The sequence below is a fragment of the Ichthyophthirius multifiliis genome (assembly GCF_000220395.1).
Source record: "Ichthyophthirius multifiliis unplaced genomic scaffold scaff_1120509250381, whole genome shotgun sequence".
Classification (NCBI taxonomy): domain Eukaryota; phylum Ciliophora; class Oligohymenophorea; order Hymenostomatida; genus Ichthyophthirius; species Ichthyophthirius multifiliis.
Window position 1 is genome coordinate 1 of NW_004086799.1, and position 22055 is coordinate 22055.

The 22055-nt window shown below is 16.6% G+C and overlaps 6 protein-coding genes and 1 non-coding gene across 7 annotated transcripts, besides 33 other annotated features; 4 read left to right on the forward strand and 3 right to left on the reverse strand. All coding sequences in view use genetic code 6, as the record gives it.

The window, feature by feature from the left end:
* Window positions 1-6: 6 nt before the first annotated feature.
* IMG5_069620 (hypothetical protein) lies at window positions 7-530 on the forward strand. The gene is made up of 2 exons (XM_004036759.1): window positions 7-67; window positions 175-530. Exons 1-2 carry the CDS (start codon window positions 8-10, stop codon window positions 439-441), a joined length of 327 nt encoding a protein of 108 aa, XP_004036807.1. The 5' UTR covers window position 7; the 3' UTR covers window positions 442-530.
* Window positions 88-164: a microsatellite.
* Window positions 531-962: 432 nt separating the features above from the next.
* Window positions 963-991: a microsatellite.
* A 97-nt stretch (window positions 992-1088) lies between these two features.
* Window positions 1089-1168: a microsatellite.
* Window positions 1169-1457: 289 nt separating this feature from the next.
* On the forward strand, window positions 1458-3234 carry IMG5_069630 (hypothetical protein; the record flags this gene model as incomplete). Its single annotated transcript, XM_004036760.1, has 4 exons — window positions 1458-1510; window positions 1627-1781; window positions 1828-2045; window positions 2086-3234. 4 exons carry the CDS (start codon window positions 1458-1460, stop codon window positions 3232-3234), a joined length of 1575 nt encoding a protein of 524 aa, XP_004036808.1.
* A 630-nt stretch (window positions 3235-3864) lies between these two features.
* IMG5_069640 (PCI domain protein) lies at window positions 3865-5502 on the forward strand (the record flags this gene model as incomplete). The annotated part of the gene is made up of 6 exons (XM_004036761.1): window positions 3865-3958; window positions 4009-4328; window positions 4373-4508; window positions 4562-4892; window positions 4943-5358; window positions 5415-5502. 5 exons carry the CDS (start codon window positions 3865-3867, stop codon window positions 5106-5108), a joined length of 1047 nt encoding a protein of 348 aa, XP_004036809.1. The 3' UTR covers window positions 5109-5358; window positions 5415-5502.
* A 184-nt stretch (window positions 5503-5686) lies between these two features.
* Window positions 5687-5723: a microsatellite.
* Window positions 5724-6096: 373 nt separating this feature from the next.
* Window positions 6097-6139: a microsatellite.
* A 798-nt stretch (window positions 6140-6937) lies between these two features.
* Window positions 6938-6975: a microsatellite.
* Window positions 6976-7511: 536 nt separating this feature from the next.
* Window positions 7512-7691: a microsatellite.
* Window positions 7512-7704: a microsatellite.
* Window positions 7512-7708: a microsatellite.
* Window positions 7512-7730: a microsatellite.
* Window positions 7512-7734: a microsatellite.
* Window positions 7735-8012: 278 nt separating this feature from the next.
* Window positions 8013-9280, forward strand: IMG5_069650 (PX domain protein; the record flags this gene model as incomplete). Its single annotated transcript, XM_004036762.1, has 6 exons — window positions 8013-8069; window positions 8120-8260; window positions 8453-8839; window positions 8881-9066; window positions 9185-9210; window positions 9256-9280. The coding sequence occupies 6 exons, from the start codon at window positions 8013-8015 to the stop codon at window positions 9278-9280; spliced, it is 822 nt and encodes a 273-aa protein (XP_004036810.1).
* A 453-nt stretch (window positions 9281-9733) lies between these two features.
* IMG5_069660 (leucine rich repeat protein) lies at window positions 9734-11022 on the reverse strand (the record flags this gene model as incomplete). Its single annotated transcript, XM_004036763.1, has 4 exons — window positions 9734-9882; window positions 9941-10246; window positions 10310-10744; window positions 11001-11022. 4 exons carry the CDS (start codon window positions 11020-11022, stop codon window positions 9734-9736), a joined length of 912 nt encoding a protein of 303 aa, XP_004036811.1.
* A 372-nt stretch (window positions 11023-11394) lies between these two features.
* Window positions 11395-11455: a microsatellite.
* A 281-nt stretch (window positions 11456-11736) lies between these two features.
* Window positions 11737-11791: a microsatellite.
* A 641-nt stretch (window positions 11792-12432) lies between these two features.
* IMG5_069670 lies at window positions 12433-12505 on the reverse strand. Its single transcript has one exon. It is a non-coding gene; the product is annotated as a tRNA-Thr (tRNA).
* Window positions 12506-16859: 4354 nt separating this feature from the next.
* Window positions 16860-16984: a microsatellite.
* Window positions 16880-16966: a microsatellite.
* Window positions 16903-16989: a microsatellite.
* Window positions 16904-16989: a microsatellite.
* Window positions 16965-17015: a microsatellite.
* Window positions 17016-17022: 7 nt separating this feature from the next.
* Window positions 17023-17066: a microsatellite.
* Window positions 17067-17368: 302 nt separating this feature from the next.
* Window positions 17369-17430: a microsatellite.
* Window positions 17369-17436: a microsatellite.
* Window positions 17437-17474: 38 nt separating this feature from the next.
* Window positions 17475-20672, reverse strand: IMG5_069680 (transforming growth beta receptor associated protein 1, putative; the record flags this gene model as incomplete). Its single annotated transcript, XM_004036764.1, has 2 exons — window positions 17475-19950; window positions 20010-20672. The coding sequence occupies 2 exons, from the start codon at window positions 20670-20672 to the stop codon at window positions 17851-17853; spliced, it is 2763 nt and encodes a 920-aa protein (XP_004036812.1). The 3' UTR covers window positions 17475-17850.
* Window positions 19953-20007: a microsatellite.
* Window positions 19956-20007: a microsatellite.
* Window positions 20673-20852: 180 nt separating the features above from the next.
* Window positions 20853-20936: a microsatellite.
* Window positions 20892-20937: a microsatellite.
* Window positions 20899-20951: a microsatellite.
* A 63-nt stretch (window positions 20952-21014) lies between these two features.
* Window positions 21015-21085: a microsatellite.
* Window positions 21018-21085: a microsatellite.
* A 21-nt stretch (window positions 21086-21106) lies between these two features.
* Window positions 21107-21277: a microsatellite.
* Window positions 21240-21284: a microsatellite.
* Window positions 21274-21340: a microsatellite.
* A 16-nt stretch (window positions 21341-21356) lies between these two features.
* Window positions 21357-21407: a microsatellite.
* Window positions 21408-21590: 183 nt separating this feature from the next.
* Window positions 21591-21638: a microsatellite.
* Window positions 21639-22055: the final 417 nt, after the last annotated feature.

The window sequence follows — 22055 nt, forward strand, 5'->3', positions numbered from 1 at the left end:
AAAGCTAATGCTAAACTTATTTACGAAGGAAAATTATTATAAGCATATTTTTATGGGCTTTAACTTTGTAAATTTTATTTTGTTATTTATATATATATATATATATATATGTCTATTAATATATTTATATATATATATATATATATTTATATATATATATATATTTTTTTTTAGAATTGTTAGCTATTTTCTATATATTCTTTAACACTGGAGTAAATTAGATTATTTGTATTCTTTTTACTCCTTTACTTCTTTTTGCAAGACCTCTCTTACCTCGAAATAAAAAGGAGATTTTATACACAATAATTAATATTTTTTTAATAGGTTGCTTTATTTATTTAGTAAATTTAATTAATATTAATTATTGGGAAGAATTAAAAGAAGTTATTGTTACTTATTAGTGTGTTAAATCACATACTTTATGGTTTGGAGTATCTATGATTTTTAATATAACATTTTCTGTAATTTTTATTTACTTGTCTTGGGTATATTGAATATTTATTTTAATAAATATGTTAAGTTTATTTTATTTGCATATACAAAAATTAAAAGAAATTTTAAATTTAAATTTTAAATAAAAATAAAAATTAAAATTAATAAATGATAAAAAATTATATTTTTATTTATCATGTATATTTCAATTTATTTTCGGTGTTCTTAGTCCGCACATTCTTGCAGTTCTTTCTATTTATTCTTTATCGTTTCTTTTAACTCCAATATTGTAGAGTATTAGAAATTCTTCTTATTTTTTAAGTGCGTTTAAATAAATTTGATAATTATTTAAAATTTCATTTGTTATTTTTAGTTCTTCTTAAGAATATTGCATTTATACCTTTTTTGGTAAACTTTTATTTAAAATTTCTATGAATTATCTAGATAATTATTTATATATGCACATATATTTTTATTTTATTATTGTTTAGATATGATAATAAAAATATTAAAATACATATAATGTTATTTAAATATTTTATATATAAATATTTTATATTTGTATTATTAAATAAATATATATAATTATTATATTTTATAATAATTTATATATATATATATTATTTTATTTACGATTATAGTTGAAATAAGAAATTTTATATTTAAAAATAAAATAAAAATAAAACTTATTTTAAAAAAATTTAAAGTAAAGACTTATATTTTAACAAAAATAAAACAAAATAGTTTAAAGCAATAATAATAAAGTATGAGTTTGCAATATTCCAGTAAAGCCGATATCGATGTATAAAATATATCTATATGAAAAAACAAAATATATAATAATAAATAAGTACTTAAAATAAGATGAAATCGGTAAAGTAATATGTAAAGGATTGGCTTCATTGTATTTAGAAAATCCAAAGTTTCCTGTAGATTATTTAGCGAAATGGCTATTGAATTATTCTGCATCATTATCAAATGAGAATAAATTAGAAGGAATATTATAAGAAAAAGAGGTATTAAAAATGTAACATTAAGAATAATTAGAAAAGAACAGATAAGAATAGGAAAGAGTCCAGTAATTAAAGCTAAAAGATGAAGAAATCGATAATAATTTTGAAGAAAAAGTTAGAAATGAAGAATATCATTAAGAATTATTAGTAAGTGAATTTCGTATAACTTCGTAGAAAAAAGAAAAAATTTAGTTGGAGTTTACATAGGAATTAAAGACTTTCCTTTCAAACAAATTAATGAAGAAGATGAAGATGAAAAAGCTCATCTTGATTAAGAGGCTGAAAAAATTATTAAATATATTGGGTATTCCGATTCTCACAAAGATTTGATGTCTAGTAAATAATATATTCTTTAAAATATTTAAATAAATGTTTTAAATAGATAAGATATTATCAGCTAAAGAAGAAGAGAGTGTGACAGCAGCAGTATTTAAAGAAAGAGAACCAGTTAATGAAGATGACCAAGAAAACGCAGGCCCTCCTCCTCCAAACTATGTTTATATTCCTGATCTAGTTAAGGAACCTAGAATGACTTATTTCAGAATACCTAAATTAGGCTCTTATATTGCATTCCCTTTAAAATATAATAGTTATTTAAAGGTAAGCAAATATTAAAAAAAAAAAAAAAAAATTAAAAAAGGAAGAATTCTTTAATGATGCGTTATAAAAAAGATAAGAATATTAATAAGAATTAGAAAAATGGACAGTAGAAAAAAAAGAGAAAGAAGAGGAATTTTAAAAGGAGATTGAAGCTTTAGAAAATGATGAAGAAGCGTAAAAAGAAAAATAGATTGAATTTGATAATTTTCTTGAATAATATCCAGAAGCGCCCAAAGAATAAGGATTTTTATTTGAAGCAAAAGAATATGTTTTATGTGCAGATACTATGGGTTAAGACAGAGAAATATCTTAAGAAGATATTAAATACTTAGAATCTTATGTATAATTATTTGCTAATAGTTGGGAATAAACAGAAAAAAGATTAATGAGTTAAGATATTGACAGATACATTTAGTACTTATAAGAAGCACCAAAAGATTTAATTGATTAGTTAAATGATGAAGAGGCAAAAGCAGAAGAAGATAAAAAATCAGATTATGACCATTTAAAAGATAATGAAAAAGAATACAATTACAGATTAGAAAGTGTTAAATTAGAAGCCTTAAAGGAAATTCTAAAATACGAACATGTTTAAAAATTGTTTTTAGATTTAAAAGAATATCGTGTTTTAAAATACCCTGTTATTCTTTAAAATATTTTATATTTACTTGGGTATACTATGGAGGAAATTAATATACCTAAAACTCATATTCTTAATTGGAAATACGTGAAAACATTATTAAATGAAGATTTCTTTAATTTGCTTGTTAATTATAATCATTAAGGCCCGAAACCTAATAAAGTTAAACCCTATGCTTTAATTAATAAAATAGCTACTAAAATCGAAAAGTTCAATTAATAAGAGATTGATGAATATAATATTGGATATGGAAGACTTTTCAAATGGCTTTAAGACACCACTAGACTAAGAAAAATTGATATTGAAGTTAGAAAGTAATAATATGCTGATAGAGTAGCTGAAATAGAAAAGAAAGAAGCCTAACTTGAAGTTTGGGAAAACGATAAATCTACCAAATTACAAGAAGCAAAAGATGCGGCAGCAGCCTCTGAAGATCCTGATAGTTTCGTTGAAGAAGATTGGATCGCTTAATGGGAGGAAGAGAACCCAAGACCCATAGTCCCAGAAAGAGTTGTATAGGATGTTGATGAAGATTGCTTGTTTGAATGATATTAAACATAATTATTTTTATATATATAAATGATAACACATCAAAATATAATAATGTTAGATTATCTAAATAAATACTTTATAAATTTTATTATAATTCCCTTTTTTTATATTTAATAATTACATTTTATTTTTTAATTGAATTTAAATTAAATTAAATATAATATCTTCTAAAGTTTAAAAGTTTAAGTAATATAAAAATTTAAAATTATATATAAAATTATTAATATATATTGATGAGGAAAAATATATAACGCCTTTTTTTGATGATTGAGTTTTTTATAAAAAAATATAGAATATATAAAACAAAAAATATTAATTTTGTTATTTTCTTTAATAATCATATTACTTTATAATAAATTGTTATTAAATCATTTATAAAAAATTAAAATTATTTTTAATACATTTTTGAAATGTTAATAAATAGATAATTATACTTATATAATCAACAAAATTTAAATTATTTTAAGAAAAATTAGTATATATATAAATATTAATTATATTTATTATTCTTATTTAGATCAGATAATGTATATCTTATTATTAAATTTAAAATAAAATATTTTTAATAAAATAATAAAATAAAAAAATAATATATTTGAATTAGTTAATAACATATAAATATTAATAATGGGACCATAGAAAGAAACAGAAAATAAAGAAAATATCTTAAAATAACAAGAAAAAAAAGAAGAACTAAAAAAGCCAACTACTATACTAGAAGGTAAACCTAATAAATAGAATAACAATTTTATTTAAAATTATAAAAAAAAGAATTAAAATATTAAATTGTATCATTTGACAAAAGTGTTTTTTAAAATGATTTGAAAAACTCTTTTAAAATATCTAAGGGCTTAAGAAGGTTTAAAAAGTATTTAAAATCTCATCATTTTAAAAAAATATGGTCTACTTTATTCCCTAATAATCCTAATGAATATTAATTTGAAAGATTTTAAGACTTTGATAAATCTTTTGAAGAAAATTTTGATATTTCAAAAAAAAAAATTGCAAAATTATCTAAATCTTAAGAAATCGAATTTTATTTAAAAATACTTTTTGTTTGTTATCTTATTTAAAATAAACATATTGATTAAGTAATTATAAATTTCATTAATATTCTTTAATTAAATAATAAAAGGCATATGAATTATCTGGATAATTATTTTCAAGAGTTTTCGAAATAAATAAAAAGCATTTTGATTAATTAACAGCATACATATTTTCTATTATGCTTACACGAGAGAAATAAAGAATTAATTATTATAAATAAGAGAGTAGAAACTAAATATATTTATTTTATAATTTATAAAAAAAATTCTAAAAATAGATAACTATTTGACTCTTACAGATTATGTTGCATTAGACACAATGAAATAGGTTAAGCAACTCTAATTAACTTAATCCTTAGAAATTATTTACATTATAATCATTTTGAACCTGCACAACATTTTATTTCTAAAATTACTTTTCCTGAATAAGCTCCAAATAATGAATTAGTTCGTTTCTTATATTATACAGGTAGAGTTAAAGCTGTATAAGTAGAATATTAGGAAGCTTACTAAAATTTAAATTAAGCTATTAAAAAAGCTCCAGATACCACTGCACTTGGATTTAGAGTTGAAGTATAGAAACTTGGAATTATTGTAGAATTTTTAATGGTATTTTTTTTAAATTAATTATATAATTTTATAATAATAAAAAAATAAAGGGAGAAATTCCTAGTAGAGATATTTTTACTAAAGCTGAATATTGGAAACCTCTTTATCCTTATTATAAATTAGTTTAAACTGTCTTAAATGGAAATTTAGCTGATTTTACAAATTTAGTTAATTAATATTAAAAATATTTTATTTCTGATAAAAATTATTCTTTGATTTAAAGGTTTTTTTTTATTTTTATTTTTTTAATTTACAATAAAATAATTTTTTTAGATTATAATAAACAGTCATTAAAACCGGTTTAAGAAAAATTAACTCTTCTTATAGTAGAATTTCATTTTAAGATATTGCTAAAAAACTAAATTTACCTTAAACTCATGATATTGAATTTATTGTTGCTAAGGCTATTAGAGATAACATTTTAAATGCAAAAATAAACCACGAATAATAATATATTGTTATTAAAGTAATTATTTTTATTAATTTAATTCATATTTATGTACTCAAATTTTAAACATAAAGTAAGAAAATGATCTCTATGGAAGTAATGAACCATAAAAAGCTTTCTAAAAAAGAATATCTTATTGTTTGAACTTATATAATGCAGCAACGAAAGTATCTTATATTTATAAAAATAAAAATAAAAACTAATTTATTTACTAGGCCTTATAATATCCAAATACTGATTACAAGTTTGCAGGTAAAGAAGAAGATGAAGAAGATGAGGATGAAGATATTAGCCCTGATGATATTATCAAAATGATGGAAGAAGACAATTGAAAAAAAAAAATATATTTTTTAAAAATATTTATTTTTTTAAAAAATATTTATAAAAAATTATCCTTAAAAATTTTATTAAAATTAAAAAACATTTTTAATACACAAATAATTTTTTTTTTTTAAAAAAAAATATTTAATATTTTTATAATCTTTTAATTCTTTTTTTATAAAAGTAAATATTAAAATGAATATATAGGAAAATAAAGGAACATAAGATACAAATGTTAAACTTGTAAAATAAATAAAAAAATATTTATTAACAAAAACAAAGATGAAAATATTCATAGCATAATATCTAATGTCTGAAGGTTTAAAAATTATTTTAATTAATAAATAAATATTATTAATAAATTAAAAGGATATACTGTTGCTTAAGAATAAGCAATTAGTATATTAACTGACTTTTTTATAAGATGTATAATTGTTAAAAATAATAATTTTATATTAAAAATAATAAAATTAGATATAAAGAAAATTGGTTTAAAAGCAAAAAAAATATCATAGTTATAAGGAAGAAATGAAGTTAATGTCTTTTAAATATTATTTTTAATGGAGAATAGTTTAGGATTAAGTTTAAGTAATGTTTTAGATTACATGGATGAAAGAAAAGATGATTAATAAAAAAATATAGTCGAAGGAAAAAAGTTACTAAAAATTAAAAGGAAAATTATTTTATAGATAGTATTTTAAATCATTTCAAAATAATATATAATTTAAAATAAAAGGTTTGATTAAAAATATTTATTAAAATGATTTTAGTAATTAATTTGACAATGAATAATTATTTAGCAATATAAAAAGGTCTGAAGATAATTTTTAAATTCCTACTTTATAAACAGAAGATTTAAACATTAAATAATTATCAGATTAAAGAAGTATTATTTAACTAATAAATAAAAAGCCTTAAGAAATATTAAAAATAAAAGAGGTAATAATAATATTTAATTATTTTTTATAATTAATATTTTAAGACTGAAGAAATTGACTAAAATAAAGAATCTGATATTAAATTATTAAAGGCTTAACAAAAAAGATATTTTATTTCTTAATTGAATAAAATTAAAAAACCATTAGAAAATATCAATTGTAAAAGAGCTTTAAATTAAATTTAAACAAATGAGAATTAAATAATAGAGTAAAAGTAATCAACTTAATATAATCCATTTAATGTCCCTTCCAAGAAAATTAAACAAATAAATATAGATGAATTTACTAATGTATGAAAAATTATAAAAGTATAAATAATAAGTAATAAAGATATATAATAAAATAAATTTTTAAATATAATATTATTAAATATAATTTAATAGTTTATTATATATTAATAATATTTTAAAAAATTCAATAATTTTATAAATAAAACAAATTATATATTGATAGTATTGTTAAAAGCTATTTTATTTAAATTTATATTTCAGATTCAATTATTTATTAAAGACATTTAAATATATAAAAATTATTGTATATACATCGATTCCTTTTTAATTAAACCTTATTAATAAACATTGATAAAATAAATATATTTTGTATTAATAATTTGTCAAATATCTCAGAATATATAAAAATAAATAATTTATATTATTTTTATATGCCTAATTAAAAATATATAAAAAAAAAAATATCTTCTCCAAATTTGTGAAAAATATAATCAATAAGGGAGATATGTTAATTAATAATAAATTATTATATATATTACATAAATTTAAGTTTTTATTAAAAATATGTAATTTGTTATAAATCTTTTTTCAAAATCTTTATTAATGAATAAATTAAGGATATAAATATTAATTAATAATAAAATCTAAAAAACATAAAATATATTTAAATGAATACAGAAACATAAGAATAAGAATAAGAATAAGAATAAGAATAAGAATAAGAATAAGAATAAGAATAAGAATAATAATTATTAAAATAATAATAAGAATAAGAATAATAATAATAATTATTAAAATAATAATAAGAATAAGAATAATAATAATAATTATTAAAATAATAATAAGAATAAGAATAATAATATAAATAACAATAATAATTATTATAATAATAATAAGAATATAAACAATCTCAATAAAATTATTTTAATTAAGATGAAATTTAAACAAATTCAAATAAAGATAATCCAGTTTAAAGATCATGTTCTTTAAATAATGAGGTTACATTTTTAATAAATATTTTGAACTAAATAAAAAAATAAAGATATAAATTGAAGTAGTTACATATAAACTATAGGACTCTACTTTATCTAAATATGCAGTCTATTTAATAAAGGGAATTGACAAAAATGGAGAATTCGAAATATATAGAAGATATAGTGAATTCAATAACTTACGAAAAACAATGGTTAAAAGATGGCCTGGCTGCTTTATTCCTCCATTACCTTCAAAAAAAGTATTAGTAAAATTTTATTAAGAATACTTTAAATAATTATTTATATTAATAAAAAGGGTAACACAGAAACTAATTTTATGTTAGAAAGAAAAAAATACTTGCATAATTTTTGTAATCGAGTTTAAACTCATGGATTCCTATATTATTCAATCGAGTTTTAAATATTTTTGAGATAAAAAGATAGCGATATAAATAAAGTAAAATAAGATTATAAATATATTTTTTTTTTAATAATTACCATTAGAAACTAGACTAATTAGCAGATTGCACTATATTAGATATAATAGAAAAATATTAAATTTAATTTCCTTAAATTATATAACATGAAACAACTTAAGACGAAGTGTTAATGGTTGTTTCTTTTTAAACTTTTTTGAAAAAATCTATAGAAGTATTAAAGGTATTAAATATAAATATAAAAATATAATTTTATAATAATTAATAAAAAGGATTAACTATAAACTGTTTAATAATTAAATGAAAATAAATAAAAAACTAATCAATATTTAAATAAATTTTGTCAATAAACTATATAAACTTATGAAAAAAGAATCCTAAGTGAATATACTTTAGATTAAAAAAATACAATGATTTTTTTAGATGAATAAAATTAAAAGTTATCTTAATCTATTGAAAATATAGTAAAAATAAATATTTTTTTTTTTATAAACAAAATAATTAAATTAAAATTTATTTTTATTAAGTAATCAATAACTGAAACAAATAATTTTAAGCTTTTATGTGATTTTGTTAATTATGAATTATAAGATACTGAGGTAATATTTGTTTCTATAAATTTTATAAATAAATAAAAAAGGCATTTATAAAGGCTTTTGAATTTAAGGATGAATTTTGTAATCGTTTAAAAAAACTAGAAACAATATTAAAAGAAAAAGTTTAATATTTATCTGAATTATAAAGCGGTTAAAAAACATTGAGATAACTATTTACAAAAGGTGATGCAGAATAACAAATGAAAGTTTTAAGTTCAGATATATATAATGTAAAATAATAATAATAATATATTTTAATTAGATAATTATTCTTTTATATTAATATATAGATTTAAAAAGAAATTTAATATAATGATTAACTAAATAAATTTATTTTAAAAATTATAGCTTCTATAGAGATTGAAAAATACAAAGTATAATTAAATTTTTTTAATTATATATAATTTTTAAAATATTAGAAACAAAAATAAAAAAATATTATGAGATTTTAGAAGAAACATCTAAATTTGAATAATAATAGTTAGAAAAATAATTAGATTTATGGAAATAAGTTCATGAAATATCCTAATAAAGACTTTGTTAAATTGAATATTAACCAAAACAATTTTTAAATTGAATAAAAAGTAATAAATATATATATATTAAAAAACACATATAAAATTTGATAATAATTTTAAAAAAATATACTAAATTAATTATTATAACATTTATAAAATGTAAATAAATTAAATTCTTAATTTTTAAAATATTAAATATATTTGCTTATAAAAAATATAAATTTCAATATTTTTTACTTATTAATATTTAAAACAAAAAATTTAAAATATATATTAATTTTTTTTTTAAGTTATAAAATATCAATTTAAAAATATTATATAAATCATAAAATAACAAAAATATTTTTTAATTTATCATTAAAAAAAAAAAAATACACTATCAGACGATCTCATTCTAATTCATCTAAATAATTTGAGTTTTCACTTTCATTTACTACTTAGCAATTTTCAGGTTATTTAATATCTTATTAATTAATAGAAGAAATAGAGCTTTCAGAATTTTTCCTTTTACTACTACAACTTTATTCACTTTAATTAATTTAAGTATTATAAGTTTGAATTGTTTTATCATTTTATTCTGAATTACTAGAGTTTAAAAATGAGGATCTTCTCTCTTCATTAGAAGGCACTTCTAATTCAGGAATTTATTCATATTATTATCCTTATTATTAGTCTTATATTTAATTTTGTTATTATTATTAATTATTTTCATTTTCTTCAGCTGCTTCCCTTTTATATCTTTCAATCATTTCTCTAAAAGCATAGTGATTTTTTAAATGTGCTTCTTCTTATTCTTTTTTAAATTTTTGCCTTTCTTCTCTTTCTAATTCTAAACCTCCTTTATGGAAAGCTTCAGCAAATCTTCTTTCTTCCTCAAAAACAGGATGATCATCTAAATATTTGAGATTTGGTAATTTCACTATTAATGTTTTTCTGTAATTTCTAATTTTTTTACATAATTCGTTACCATTTAAATATAATACTGCTAAATTAGGAATTTTGACTAGTATTTCATCCACAATGTTTTCATCATCAAGCTTGTTTTCACTTATATCAAGTACACTTATTGAAGGAACTTCTAATAAGCCTTTTAAAGCTTCAATACTATTTCCGTCTATACCAAGACGATTTCTTTTAATTTATAAGGTACCTAAATTTTTTAAATTATCTAAATTTTCAATCTTTTTTATATCATTTTCAGATAAATTTAGATTTGCTATTAATGTGCAATTTTCTAAATTTTCTATTTTCTTTATTAAGTTTTCCTAAAGGTATAAACTACGTAAGTTTACACAGTTTTATAAACCGCTTATTTCAGAGCATCCGTTTCCTTCAAAGTATAATACTTTTAAGCCTGTAAATTCTTCTAAGTTTTCAATTAAAGGGAATCCTTTATAATGTAAATATAAAAAGTCATTCAAATAAGGGGTAGAATAATAGAAGCGAAAATCACTTTTAATAACTTTTTTAAATATTATTTAGTTAATCGCTTTTCCTCAAATGTATGCATTTTTTTTTTAAAAAAATATTTAATTTTATCTTATTAATATAATTTAAAAAATTACAAGTTATATATTGTTTTTTTTTATAATTATAATAAAGACTATTTAATATATATTAAATTATAATATTAAAAATCTACTAACGATATATAATAGTAAATAACATATGAAAAAATTAAATAATTATTTTTTAAATATGTCGCAAATACAATTAATCTTAAACTATATTATAATTATCTTAATATTAGTATTCTAAAATAGCAATAACTTCTTTTGCCCAATAAAGTCCTAGTTAATTTATAACTAAGAAGATTATATTCAATAAATAAATGATAATAAAATTAAATTATTAATGTTAGTAAAATTTATAGAAATAAAACTGATAATAGCCTTTTTTGATAATGTTGATTAAGTTTTTTAAAAAATTTATATAACAAGTAATATATCTAAATAAAATTTGATATAAATAATGTTTAAGCATAATAATTTTGTATATAAGACAATTAATTAATATCTGTATTAGACATATTTCTATAATTTTTTTATAAATATTATATTAAAATCTTTTTTATAATATTAGAGAAAACTATTTTTATAATCATCCAAATATATTATATTTTAGTTTTAATAATATGATATTACGGGTGCAAGTATATGGAAAGTTTGAGAAAAAGGGTACTCTGGATATTAATTATATTTCATTTTGTCAATATTTACAAATTATAAAATAAATTAATTAGTAACGCTATTTAAAAAAAAAATATAATATTATAACGTTTAATATGAGTTTTTAAATTAAAATGGACAAAGAAATTACTTATATATTATAATTCTTAAAATATAAATATTTTATGCACTAAAAGATTCATGATATTTTATTTATCTATTTATTAATAAAAAAATACAATATCTATATATTAATAAAAAAATACAATTGTTTGTATATATTATTTTTATAATTACTTCATATAAATAAAACTTATTATAATTTATGTTTTTTTTTTTTATATAATATCGAATCCAATAAAGTAAACATTAAATTTTTAAACTTAAATTAATATGAAAAAAATTTGTCGATAAAATATGACTTTTAAAATATTCTCTTACTTTTTTATATGCTAAATATTAAAATAAAATCCAATTATTATAATAATAAAATATATTTATATTTAACTCTATTTCTTTTTTAAATTGATTTACATTTTTGTTTTACTAGATTTATAATTTTCTATTCTGATTATTAGTTTTCTAATTTCTCTTTTTTAAAATAAAAATATAAATGATTAAATTAAAATTGTTTTTCTTGAATTATATTTTACATAAAGCAATCAAATATTTTTAAAAATAAAATAACATATTTTTAAAAATTATTAAAAATTAAAATCATTTATTTCGGCATAAATTATTTTTATGTTTACCTTTATTATTATTTTTTTCCTTACTAATTATAATAATTTAATCTAAAATTACACTTGTGCTTTTATAATTTATAAATTCAATAAAAAAATACATATATACCTAGAAAGTAAAGGTGAATATATAACTTATAGGTTTTCAAATATTTATATATAAAAAAAGCCGACAACCGGGTTTGAACCGGTGACCTTCTGCTTACGAGGCAGATACAATAACCACTATGCTATGCCGGCAGTAATTATATTTAAATCATAATATTAAAATTTATTAAAGTATTTAGGAACTTAAAAATTAATCTAATTTAAAACACTTTTGCTTAATATACATATAAAAAAAATATAAAATGAGATTTAACAAAATATAATAAAAATTACAATTAAAATGTTCTTAATTTAATAAAATTTATTATTTATATTTGTAAATATAAATTTTATATAATTCATCAAAATATATTTTGAAATTTTTTTTTTCTTTTTAATATTTCTGTCCATTAAACATTTAAATTTTAAAATATAAATAATTGTATTAAATTTAATCATTATAATTTCTAAATTAGAGTTAATATATTCTCAATATTCTCTAAATCATAAACTCCTTTTGTTTGACATTATTTAAAGTCTAAATTAAAAGTTTAAAGAAGCTTTATTTCTTCATTTTCTTAACTTAATAATTAGTTTTGGTTTATAAATAAAAAGTTATTATCTATTGATATATAATTTTATTATTTTTAATAATCTTATTATAAACTTTATTTTACTAACTCAAAGTTTTTTTAATTATTTTAATTTTGAATATCTTTGAGAATATCTTTAATTTTAATATTTTAAATTTAATCTAGAAATTCTTGAAACATATTTTAATGTAAATAACTGTTGTATTTTTATTATAGAGCATGAGAAAAATAAACCCATATATCATCCTCAATCTAAGTTTTTTGTATAAAAATACTTATAATAGATAACTAATCAACAAAAGAATAATCTTCAATTAATTTGATGAATCTATGTAGTAATAAAGCCCATAAAAATGAATCTTTTAAATTAAAAAGGTGAAAATAAGCTACATAAATTATAAATCAAGATAATTAGAATTATCTAAACATTCAAGCACATAACTTCTCCAATAATTATCTGTTATATCAATATTCATAAGAACCATAAATGCCATTTATTTCGCATTAAAGTATTTACGATTTTTAATTATGTTTCTTTCTAAAGTTTAAATATTATAATCGAAATTCTTCAAAAAGGAGTACAACTTAAGCTTATTGTTAATAGATAAATCTTAAAACTTATTGCCTTCGCTAATTTCTATGAATGATTATTAAAACAAGTTAGTCAAAAGTTAATTTTAGAAAATTATTTCAGAAGAAGGTAGCTTTTCTTTATGTTAATTTAATAATATTATTGAAAAAATTTCAATAATTTCTAAAATTTCTTCACTTTTTTTTCTTAAAGTATTTCTTTAAACTAAGGAAGATACTCTTTATCATCTAATATATAACTAACTGTCAAATTAAGTTATTTTATATCTAACTTATTATGATTTTTAGCTAAGTTTTTTAAAATTATAAAATTATTGTCATAACCTAAATTTAGGTTTTTATTGTTTTAAATATTATTCCATATACATATGTTGGTTATTTTAAAAAAATCAAGAATTTTTACAATAATTATGGCATATTATGAATTATTTATTGTATTTTATTATAAATATTAGTCAATTAAATACTCAAACCTTGTAGAAACATACTGAAAAGGTTCTAATATAAGAGATATTTCACACAAACAAATAAAGTTTTAAATAAACATTGTATTACTATTGCTAATTTAATTTGATATTTAATTTATTTTTGAAAGATATTTTTTTATATAGAATTCACAAAGACTATTTGCTTAAAAATTTAAAAGAGAAAATGTATGAAGGAGAAATAAAAGCTCTTCTTATGTAAATTATTCTTTATACGCAAGGAAAATTTAATTAAAATTATCTATTTAATTGATTTCATTAAAATAATTTTATATTTAGATTATTTTGAATATTTTAACTATGTTTTTTAATGAAAATTCGTCTATTTTATTTAAAAAAGTCTTCTTAAATATTATCAATGAGCGCTATACATTTAAATTTTTATCTATTTTTAATTCGAATAGTAACTAAAATATTTATAATAATTCTTTTTCGTTATTTTTTATATTAAGCTCTTGATTTTTAATAATACCTGTAGCTCTGTCTAAAATATTAATTAATATTTATTAACTCATTAAGTCATATTATATTATTAATTATTAAATTTTATATAGATCTTTTAATTCATATATACTTATTGTTTCTAATCCTTTAATAAATTTATCAGTTATAATTTATTTAATTTTTTGTTCATCATCGATATTTTACAAGGATTCCAAAATATAAATATATTCTTAAACTCTCATTTTTGATTATCTAATATTAACAAACAAAAGTATTTTCTAAAAATCTTTTTAAAGCTTATTTTCTAATATTTAATATAAATCGTATTTTTTCTATTCTTGAATTATTAAACGTGATTTTCCTTCTCCCTAATATTTGGTTTATTTATATTTACCATAATATGTATCGAAATTTTATATTTCTATTTCTGTAAAAGTCTTTTGATATGGATGAATAAGATAATTTTAAGAAATTAATGAAGAAGAATTTTAAATTTAACTCGTTTTTTTGAATAATGATACTTTTGTTTGGCTTGAAAACCCTTTTTGTAGTTTAAATACAAAATTTATTATTTATTTCTAAATCATTTTTTTTATTATTTAATATATATATTCCTCTTCTACAATTAAAATTTTAAATATATATTAATTTATTTTTATTCTTCTATCAAATATATATATTAGTATAATAAATAAAATATAATGTTTTTTGTTAAGATATTTTAATGAATATATTAAATTATAGTATTTATTTTAGAAATTCACACCCTTAAGATAAGAAAATTGATTTTTAACTTTATCTGTGCAGAAAGTGAAATGATTTAAAAGACTATTAGAATATTTTTTAAAAAAATATATTAATATTGGAGGAATTATTAATACGAATTTAGTTTTGTTTTGTAAAATAATTAATTCATTAATAAAAATAATAAATAATTTTTTTTTTTAAAAAAAATATCATAATTTTTTAAGTTTTCAAAATACTCCTTTATTATCAATAAATGTTTTAGTATATAAAAAATATTTGCTATTATATATATATTAATTTTTAAATTAAAAATTTAAGGTAACTAAATGTAAATATTATATATATTTTGATTTGAAGAAGTAATTACAAATATAAACACTTTAAATTATTACAAAGAAAAAATAAATAATAAATTTCTCTACTTTGATTAACAAGTTAATTAAAATATTAATTAATTGATAGTTCTATATTTTTTGACATATTATTTTATCTAATTTATTTTTTCTATAATTCTTTTTTATTTTATTTTTTAAAAAAAGTTACTTTTGGTTTCTCTCTCTTTTTTTTATTGATTTAGATAAAAATATACATAAAAAAAGCAAAAGTTATTCAAAAAAAATAAAAATAAAAATGTTTTGAGTAAATTAATTTAAAACAAAAATTAAAAACTTGAATTGGTTAGTAATAATTAGATAATTTAAAATCATAACATATTTATTTAAAATTTATATTTTTTGAGAGAAAATAAAAAAAAAATAATTGTTTTTATAAAATATAAAGGCATTAAAAATAAAAAAAATTAAATATATTAGAATAAAAAATAATAAAGCTTTTTAAATTCGACTATAATAATTTCCATAATTAATGTAATTTATTTAAAATAACATTCTATTTTAATTAATTTTTATTCAGAAAAATTCATTTATATTCTAATAATAATAAAATAGATTATTAGTTAAATAATTATAAAATATTACAAATATTAATAATAAATAATTTTAAATACAACATAAAAAAAAGGAAATATTTAATAAAAGATTAAGTTTTTATATTTTATTTAGAAAATATTGAAAGCAGATAAAAAAAAAAATTTTAAAAATTAATTCATATTAAAAATAAAAAATAAAATAATTACAGAAATATAGTAGTGTATTAATATTAAAGAAATAAAAATAAAATATTTAACCTTTAGAAAAAAAAAATATCTCATTGTATATAAGCCCAAAAAAAATTATAAAAGAGAATAAAAATAAACAAAATTTTAAAAGAGTTATAATAAATTAGTTTAAATTAAAAATTAAATTAAACAAGCAATTTTTTAATTCCAATAAATAAAATATACAAAAGCTAGTCCTTATTAATAATTTAATATTAAGAATAATAAATAAATATTATAAGTATTTATAATCTAAAAAATAAATATATAAAATAAAAAAAATATTTGAAAAATTTTAATAAAAATAACTAGACAATTATAAATAAATTAATTTATTTTTTAATAAAAAATTTCATATTATTAATTTCATAAAAAAATATAAAAAAAAAAAAAAATTAAAATATCAAAGATATTATTCAATAAAAAGTATATGTAAAATAAAATACTTAATTAAAAAAAATATATATTTTATAAAGAAATTATAATAAAAGTAATTAAAATATATAATTAAATATAAAAATAAATAGAAAAGATAATATATATAAATATATATATAAAAAAATAAATATAAATAAATATATATAAATATAAATAAATATATATATATATATATATATATATTTTTATATCTTAATTTTTATATATATCTATATATTTTTTTAATTTTATAATTTTTTTTTTATTTTTTATATATTTTTCACATTTGTTTTTATATATCCAATGTAATATAAATATCTTAAGAAAATTATAACTAATTAATTTTTTATTTATTTAAAATTCTTCTTAATGTTGTTTGTTTTTAAAAATATACATATCTCAAATTTATCAAATTAAATTTTTATAAATTTTTTTTTATTTTAAAAAATTTAATTTTAATTTTATACTTTTATAGATTATTTAATAATATTTTTTTATCATTAAAGTTTTAAACATAAAAAAATTTAAAAAATATTTTTCTTTATTATATATAATCTATAATTTCACTTTATAAATATTTTTTTTTATTTTATTAATATAAAAGATATTTATTTTATATATAAAAAAGTATTTTTTTTATAATAATATAAATTAAAAATATTTTATAAATTAAAAAGTATGTGACAGATATGTTTTCATTTCATAAAATTTGTTTATCATTTTTGTATTTAAATAAAAAAATAATATGAATCTCATAAATTTAAAAGCCTCTATGTAACTCTATTTTTTTTATTCAAAAAATATAAAAAAAAGTTAGTTTTAAGTAAGGCTAAAGAAGGTTGCAAAATATCCACATGTTTATACTTTTTTACTTACACAAATTTTGACATTTTTTTTAAGATAAAAATACAATGAGATAACAATTCTGGTTTATATATTATAATTTGTATCGTAATCCGTTATTTTTTATTTTATTTAAATTTATTTTGAAAACATTTAACATAAAAATAAAAATGATTATATTTGTGTATAATAAAATAAATTTTGTTCTTATTTGTTTTTTTGTCAAACATATTTAAATGTTTTCTTAAAGTCTTATTAAGTTTAAGGACAAATATTAATATTTTTGCTAATGCAACTTTAATGGGCAACTACACCATTAGGAAAAAGCCCAAAAATAGTATTTAGAATACCTTTATTGCAGACAGCACATTTTCTATCATTATAGAAAGTAATATAAGCTTTTTTAGCATGAACAACTTTCAAAGTATTATCAAGTAGAGATACTTCTGAAGCATTTTTGGTACACTTAACTTACCTTTTTTTATGCAAAGTTTCTGACAAAGCTTATTATAAAAATATAGCTAAAATATTATTTTAGCTATCAGAAAAATTCCAATCATTTGGTATTAAATCAACAATATCAACAGGGTTAACTTCCTCAAATTCAGAGAATTATTATAGAACTTCAAGAGCTTTTTAAGAATAAAGATTCCTTTTTTCAGACGAAGCTTTTTCTTCTTGTTGTATTTTCAAATATGTTTTGAATAATATAGGGATAAGCTTTTTACTATCATTTAAGCAGTATGATCTTGCTTCTTCGAAATTTTCAAGGAGGATAAGCTTTTGTAAAGCAATTTCATGCTTTTCTAGTTTAGAAAGAATATATATTTAATGTTAGTGCAACCATGAATCTTTTATCAGCGAAAGAATCTATTCAGCATCATATTAGGAGTTAGAATTTTATAGAAAGGATAAAAGCTCATAATATTTGTCTATCTGTTAAAGAGATCGAACCGAATCTCGAACATCTTGAAAACAATAGGTTTTATCAAATTATTAAAATAGCTAGTTTATAAAGTATTCGCAAAGCTTATTATGTAAAGATTGATCATTGTATTTAAAGTTCATTAATATAGTTTACAAATATTCACACTTTACCTCTTCCTAATCTATATTTGGAACTTCATCTAAAAATCTTAAAATTAATGAAGGATAAAATTATTCTGGATCCATTATTGTAAATACTTAATAAGCTTTTTTCAAATCTTATTGTAAAACCCAAGGCAAATATTAAATTATAAAAGCCTCTTTTTTTGTTTCTTTTAGAATTCTGATAGTATTTTCAATAGCTTGTTTAATTAAATTTTGATTTTTTTCGTTTTTTTCAGCTTTTTCTTTCCACATATTTAATGCATCAATATATTTAGAAAAATATTCATAAAACTTTGATAATAAAGGGAGACTCTATTGAAGTTTATCTTAAGCGAGTTAGATTAATTCAATGAATTATTTTTATTATTATTCAGGGGAAATTTATAAATTATTTTAACTTAATAAATATTCAAGTTCATATCGAATATTTTCAGACATAAATATATATTTGAGAAGGTTAAAATCAATTACTTAAAGGATTTATTTTGAATTATTTTAAGACATATTTGGGATATAATTTTTAAATGTATGAGGTGATATAAAAAACTCGAAAGTTTTATTTTATTCATGAAGATATTTAAGATAATAATCTCTTTCAGATTTGCAGATAAAAATTAGAAATTATAAAATTTAATTCTTTGCCTAATTATTTTGTAGAGTATTTTCTTTTGATTTTTTTTTATTTTCATTTATCTTATCTATTAATATTTACATATCTTGTTCTGTATTTAATATTTCAATATACTAACGTACATCAAATAAAATATTCTTTTGTACATTTTCTAAATATTTTTAAGCTTCTTAAAACTTTCCATAATATATACAAAACCAACTTGCATTTATATATAATTCATTTTGTTTTCTTTATTTTTCTGGTGTTATTTTATAATAATGCTATTCAAATAAGCATAAAGCGTCTTCTATTTTACATTCCAATAAAAGTTTTTGTATTTAATCATCAAAGGCAAGGGTATATATACACTTTATTTCTGATAAAGATGCAATATAAATCACTTAATTTGATATTTTTGAATTACTTTAACTTATTGATTTTATTGTACCTTCTAGATCAAACTGAATCTCTTATATAAGCGCTGGTTCGCAATAATTAAATATTTAAATAAGATTTTATTCATAAAATGCTAAGAGATAGTTTTCAATTATATTTATTTGAAAAATCGGTTTATTATTTAATTATATTGTACTTTTAGGAATAAGCTCACCTTGTAACTTTTTTTATTTTTTTATTTTTTATTATATTATTTTTTATTATTTATTCTTTATTTTACTGTAACAAATATTCCTGTGTTGTTTGAAATTAGTAAAAAAATTTCGTTTTCACTTATAATTTTAAAAAATGGCTATATTTCGTTTTTTGGTATGTTATATGTTTTAAACTCTTAATTCTTTGATAAAGATGAATACATGTATTCTTTCTTAGAATTCACCATGATAATATAGTCAGAAACGAAACCAAATATCAAAGGAATTTCAGTTAAATTTATTCTTTCTTTTATTCCTTTAAAACTAAAAGTTTTTTAATCAAAATCAAGTACTAGTGCTTCTTTTTTTTTTGTTATAGCTAATACTTTATGTGGAATAAATTCATTTATTGTGAAATTTACGCACTATTTTTCTATTAAAGTGTCTATTTTTTCTAATGTTTGTCCATTATAATATAATAGAGCTCCATCTATTATTGCAATTACATTACCATTAAATTCTTTTATTTATTCTAAATAAGATTTTGTAAAAAGGCCTCCTTATTTCTATTAAGGAAATTATTTTTAAAGCTTTAATTAATAATTTTATTATTATAAAATATTGTAACTGTCTATTGTAGAATTTTAATAGCCTATAAATAATTAAGATTCTCCTTAAGATATTGATTATATTTTATTTTGTTTAGATAAAACTTAATTAATTTCAAATAGTTTAACTTAGCAGCTCATTTATATTATTTTGTTTATTATTGTTTTTATTAAATATATACAAAATTATTTATACAGAAAATTTTACTTTTATTAAAATAAAAGTAATTTATTTTTTAATATTAGAAAAAAATATAAAAAATATATTTATTTATAAATTAAAAACTAAAATTTAAAAAATAGTATTCTAAATAATTATAGAAAATTATATATTAATATAAAAAAAAAAATTGAAAAATTAAATATAAAATATAAAATAAAAAAATTTAAATATTAAATAAAAAAAATTGTTAAATATTATGATTAGAAAAGATATTAATCTAAAAATGGTTTATATATTAAAAAATAAAATAAAAAAAAAATTATTAAATTAAATTAAATATAAATATATAAATTAAATTAATAAATATAAATATAAATATAAATATAAATATTTTAATTTATCTTAATAATTAATTTTATTTTTAATATATTATTTATTATATCATTTATTAATTTTTTAATCTTTTTTATATTTATAAGAATTATAATATTATATTTTCTAACATTTTTACTTATACAAATATTAGTATTTTATCTTATTTATACTTATATAATAATTATAACATTTTATTATTAATAATTTTAAAATTTCTTTTTTTTTATTTTATTTTTTAAAATTTATTTAATATTTATTTTTTATAATTTATATCAATATAAATACTATTTTTTATAATTAATTTATTTTTTTATTATAGATATAATATATTTTTTTTTTTTTTTATATATTAATGTTTACATATAATTTTTTCTTTAAAATAATCTTCTTTTTTTAAACTGAAATAAAAATATATATTTTTAACATTGTTGGAATATATTTCTTTGTTTTTTTAATTTTTTTAATTTCCATATATAAACTCATATATATAATTTTTCAGATAAACTTTTGTAAATATCAAATTAATATATTTTAATTTTATTTATTTATATTTTTTTTTTTTTAATTATGTTATATTCAATTATAATTTAGTTAATATAAAATAAAATATATACTTAAAATAATTTTTTTTTAAAAAAAATTTAAAAATTAATATTTATTTTTACAATGATTTTTATTATTAAGCTAGAAAGATTGAAATATTAATTTATTTTACAAATATTTAAATAAAATTATCATAAATTTATAATTTTAAAAAGTATATTACTAAAAAAAATTGTAGTTTTAAATATATTTTTTTATATCAAATATTAATTTTGATATAAATATTTATTCCTATTTATCATAACTAATCAGAAGTTAAATTTATATTTTTAGATAAACACATATAATTATATTAAATATATAAAAAAAATTAAAATACATTAATAATTTCAGATTTAAAATTACTTTAAATAAATTAAATCGTTATCTATATTTTTAGCAAA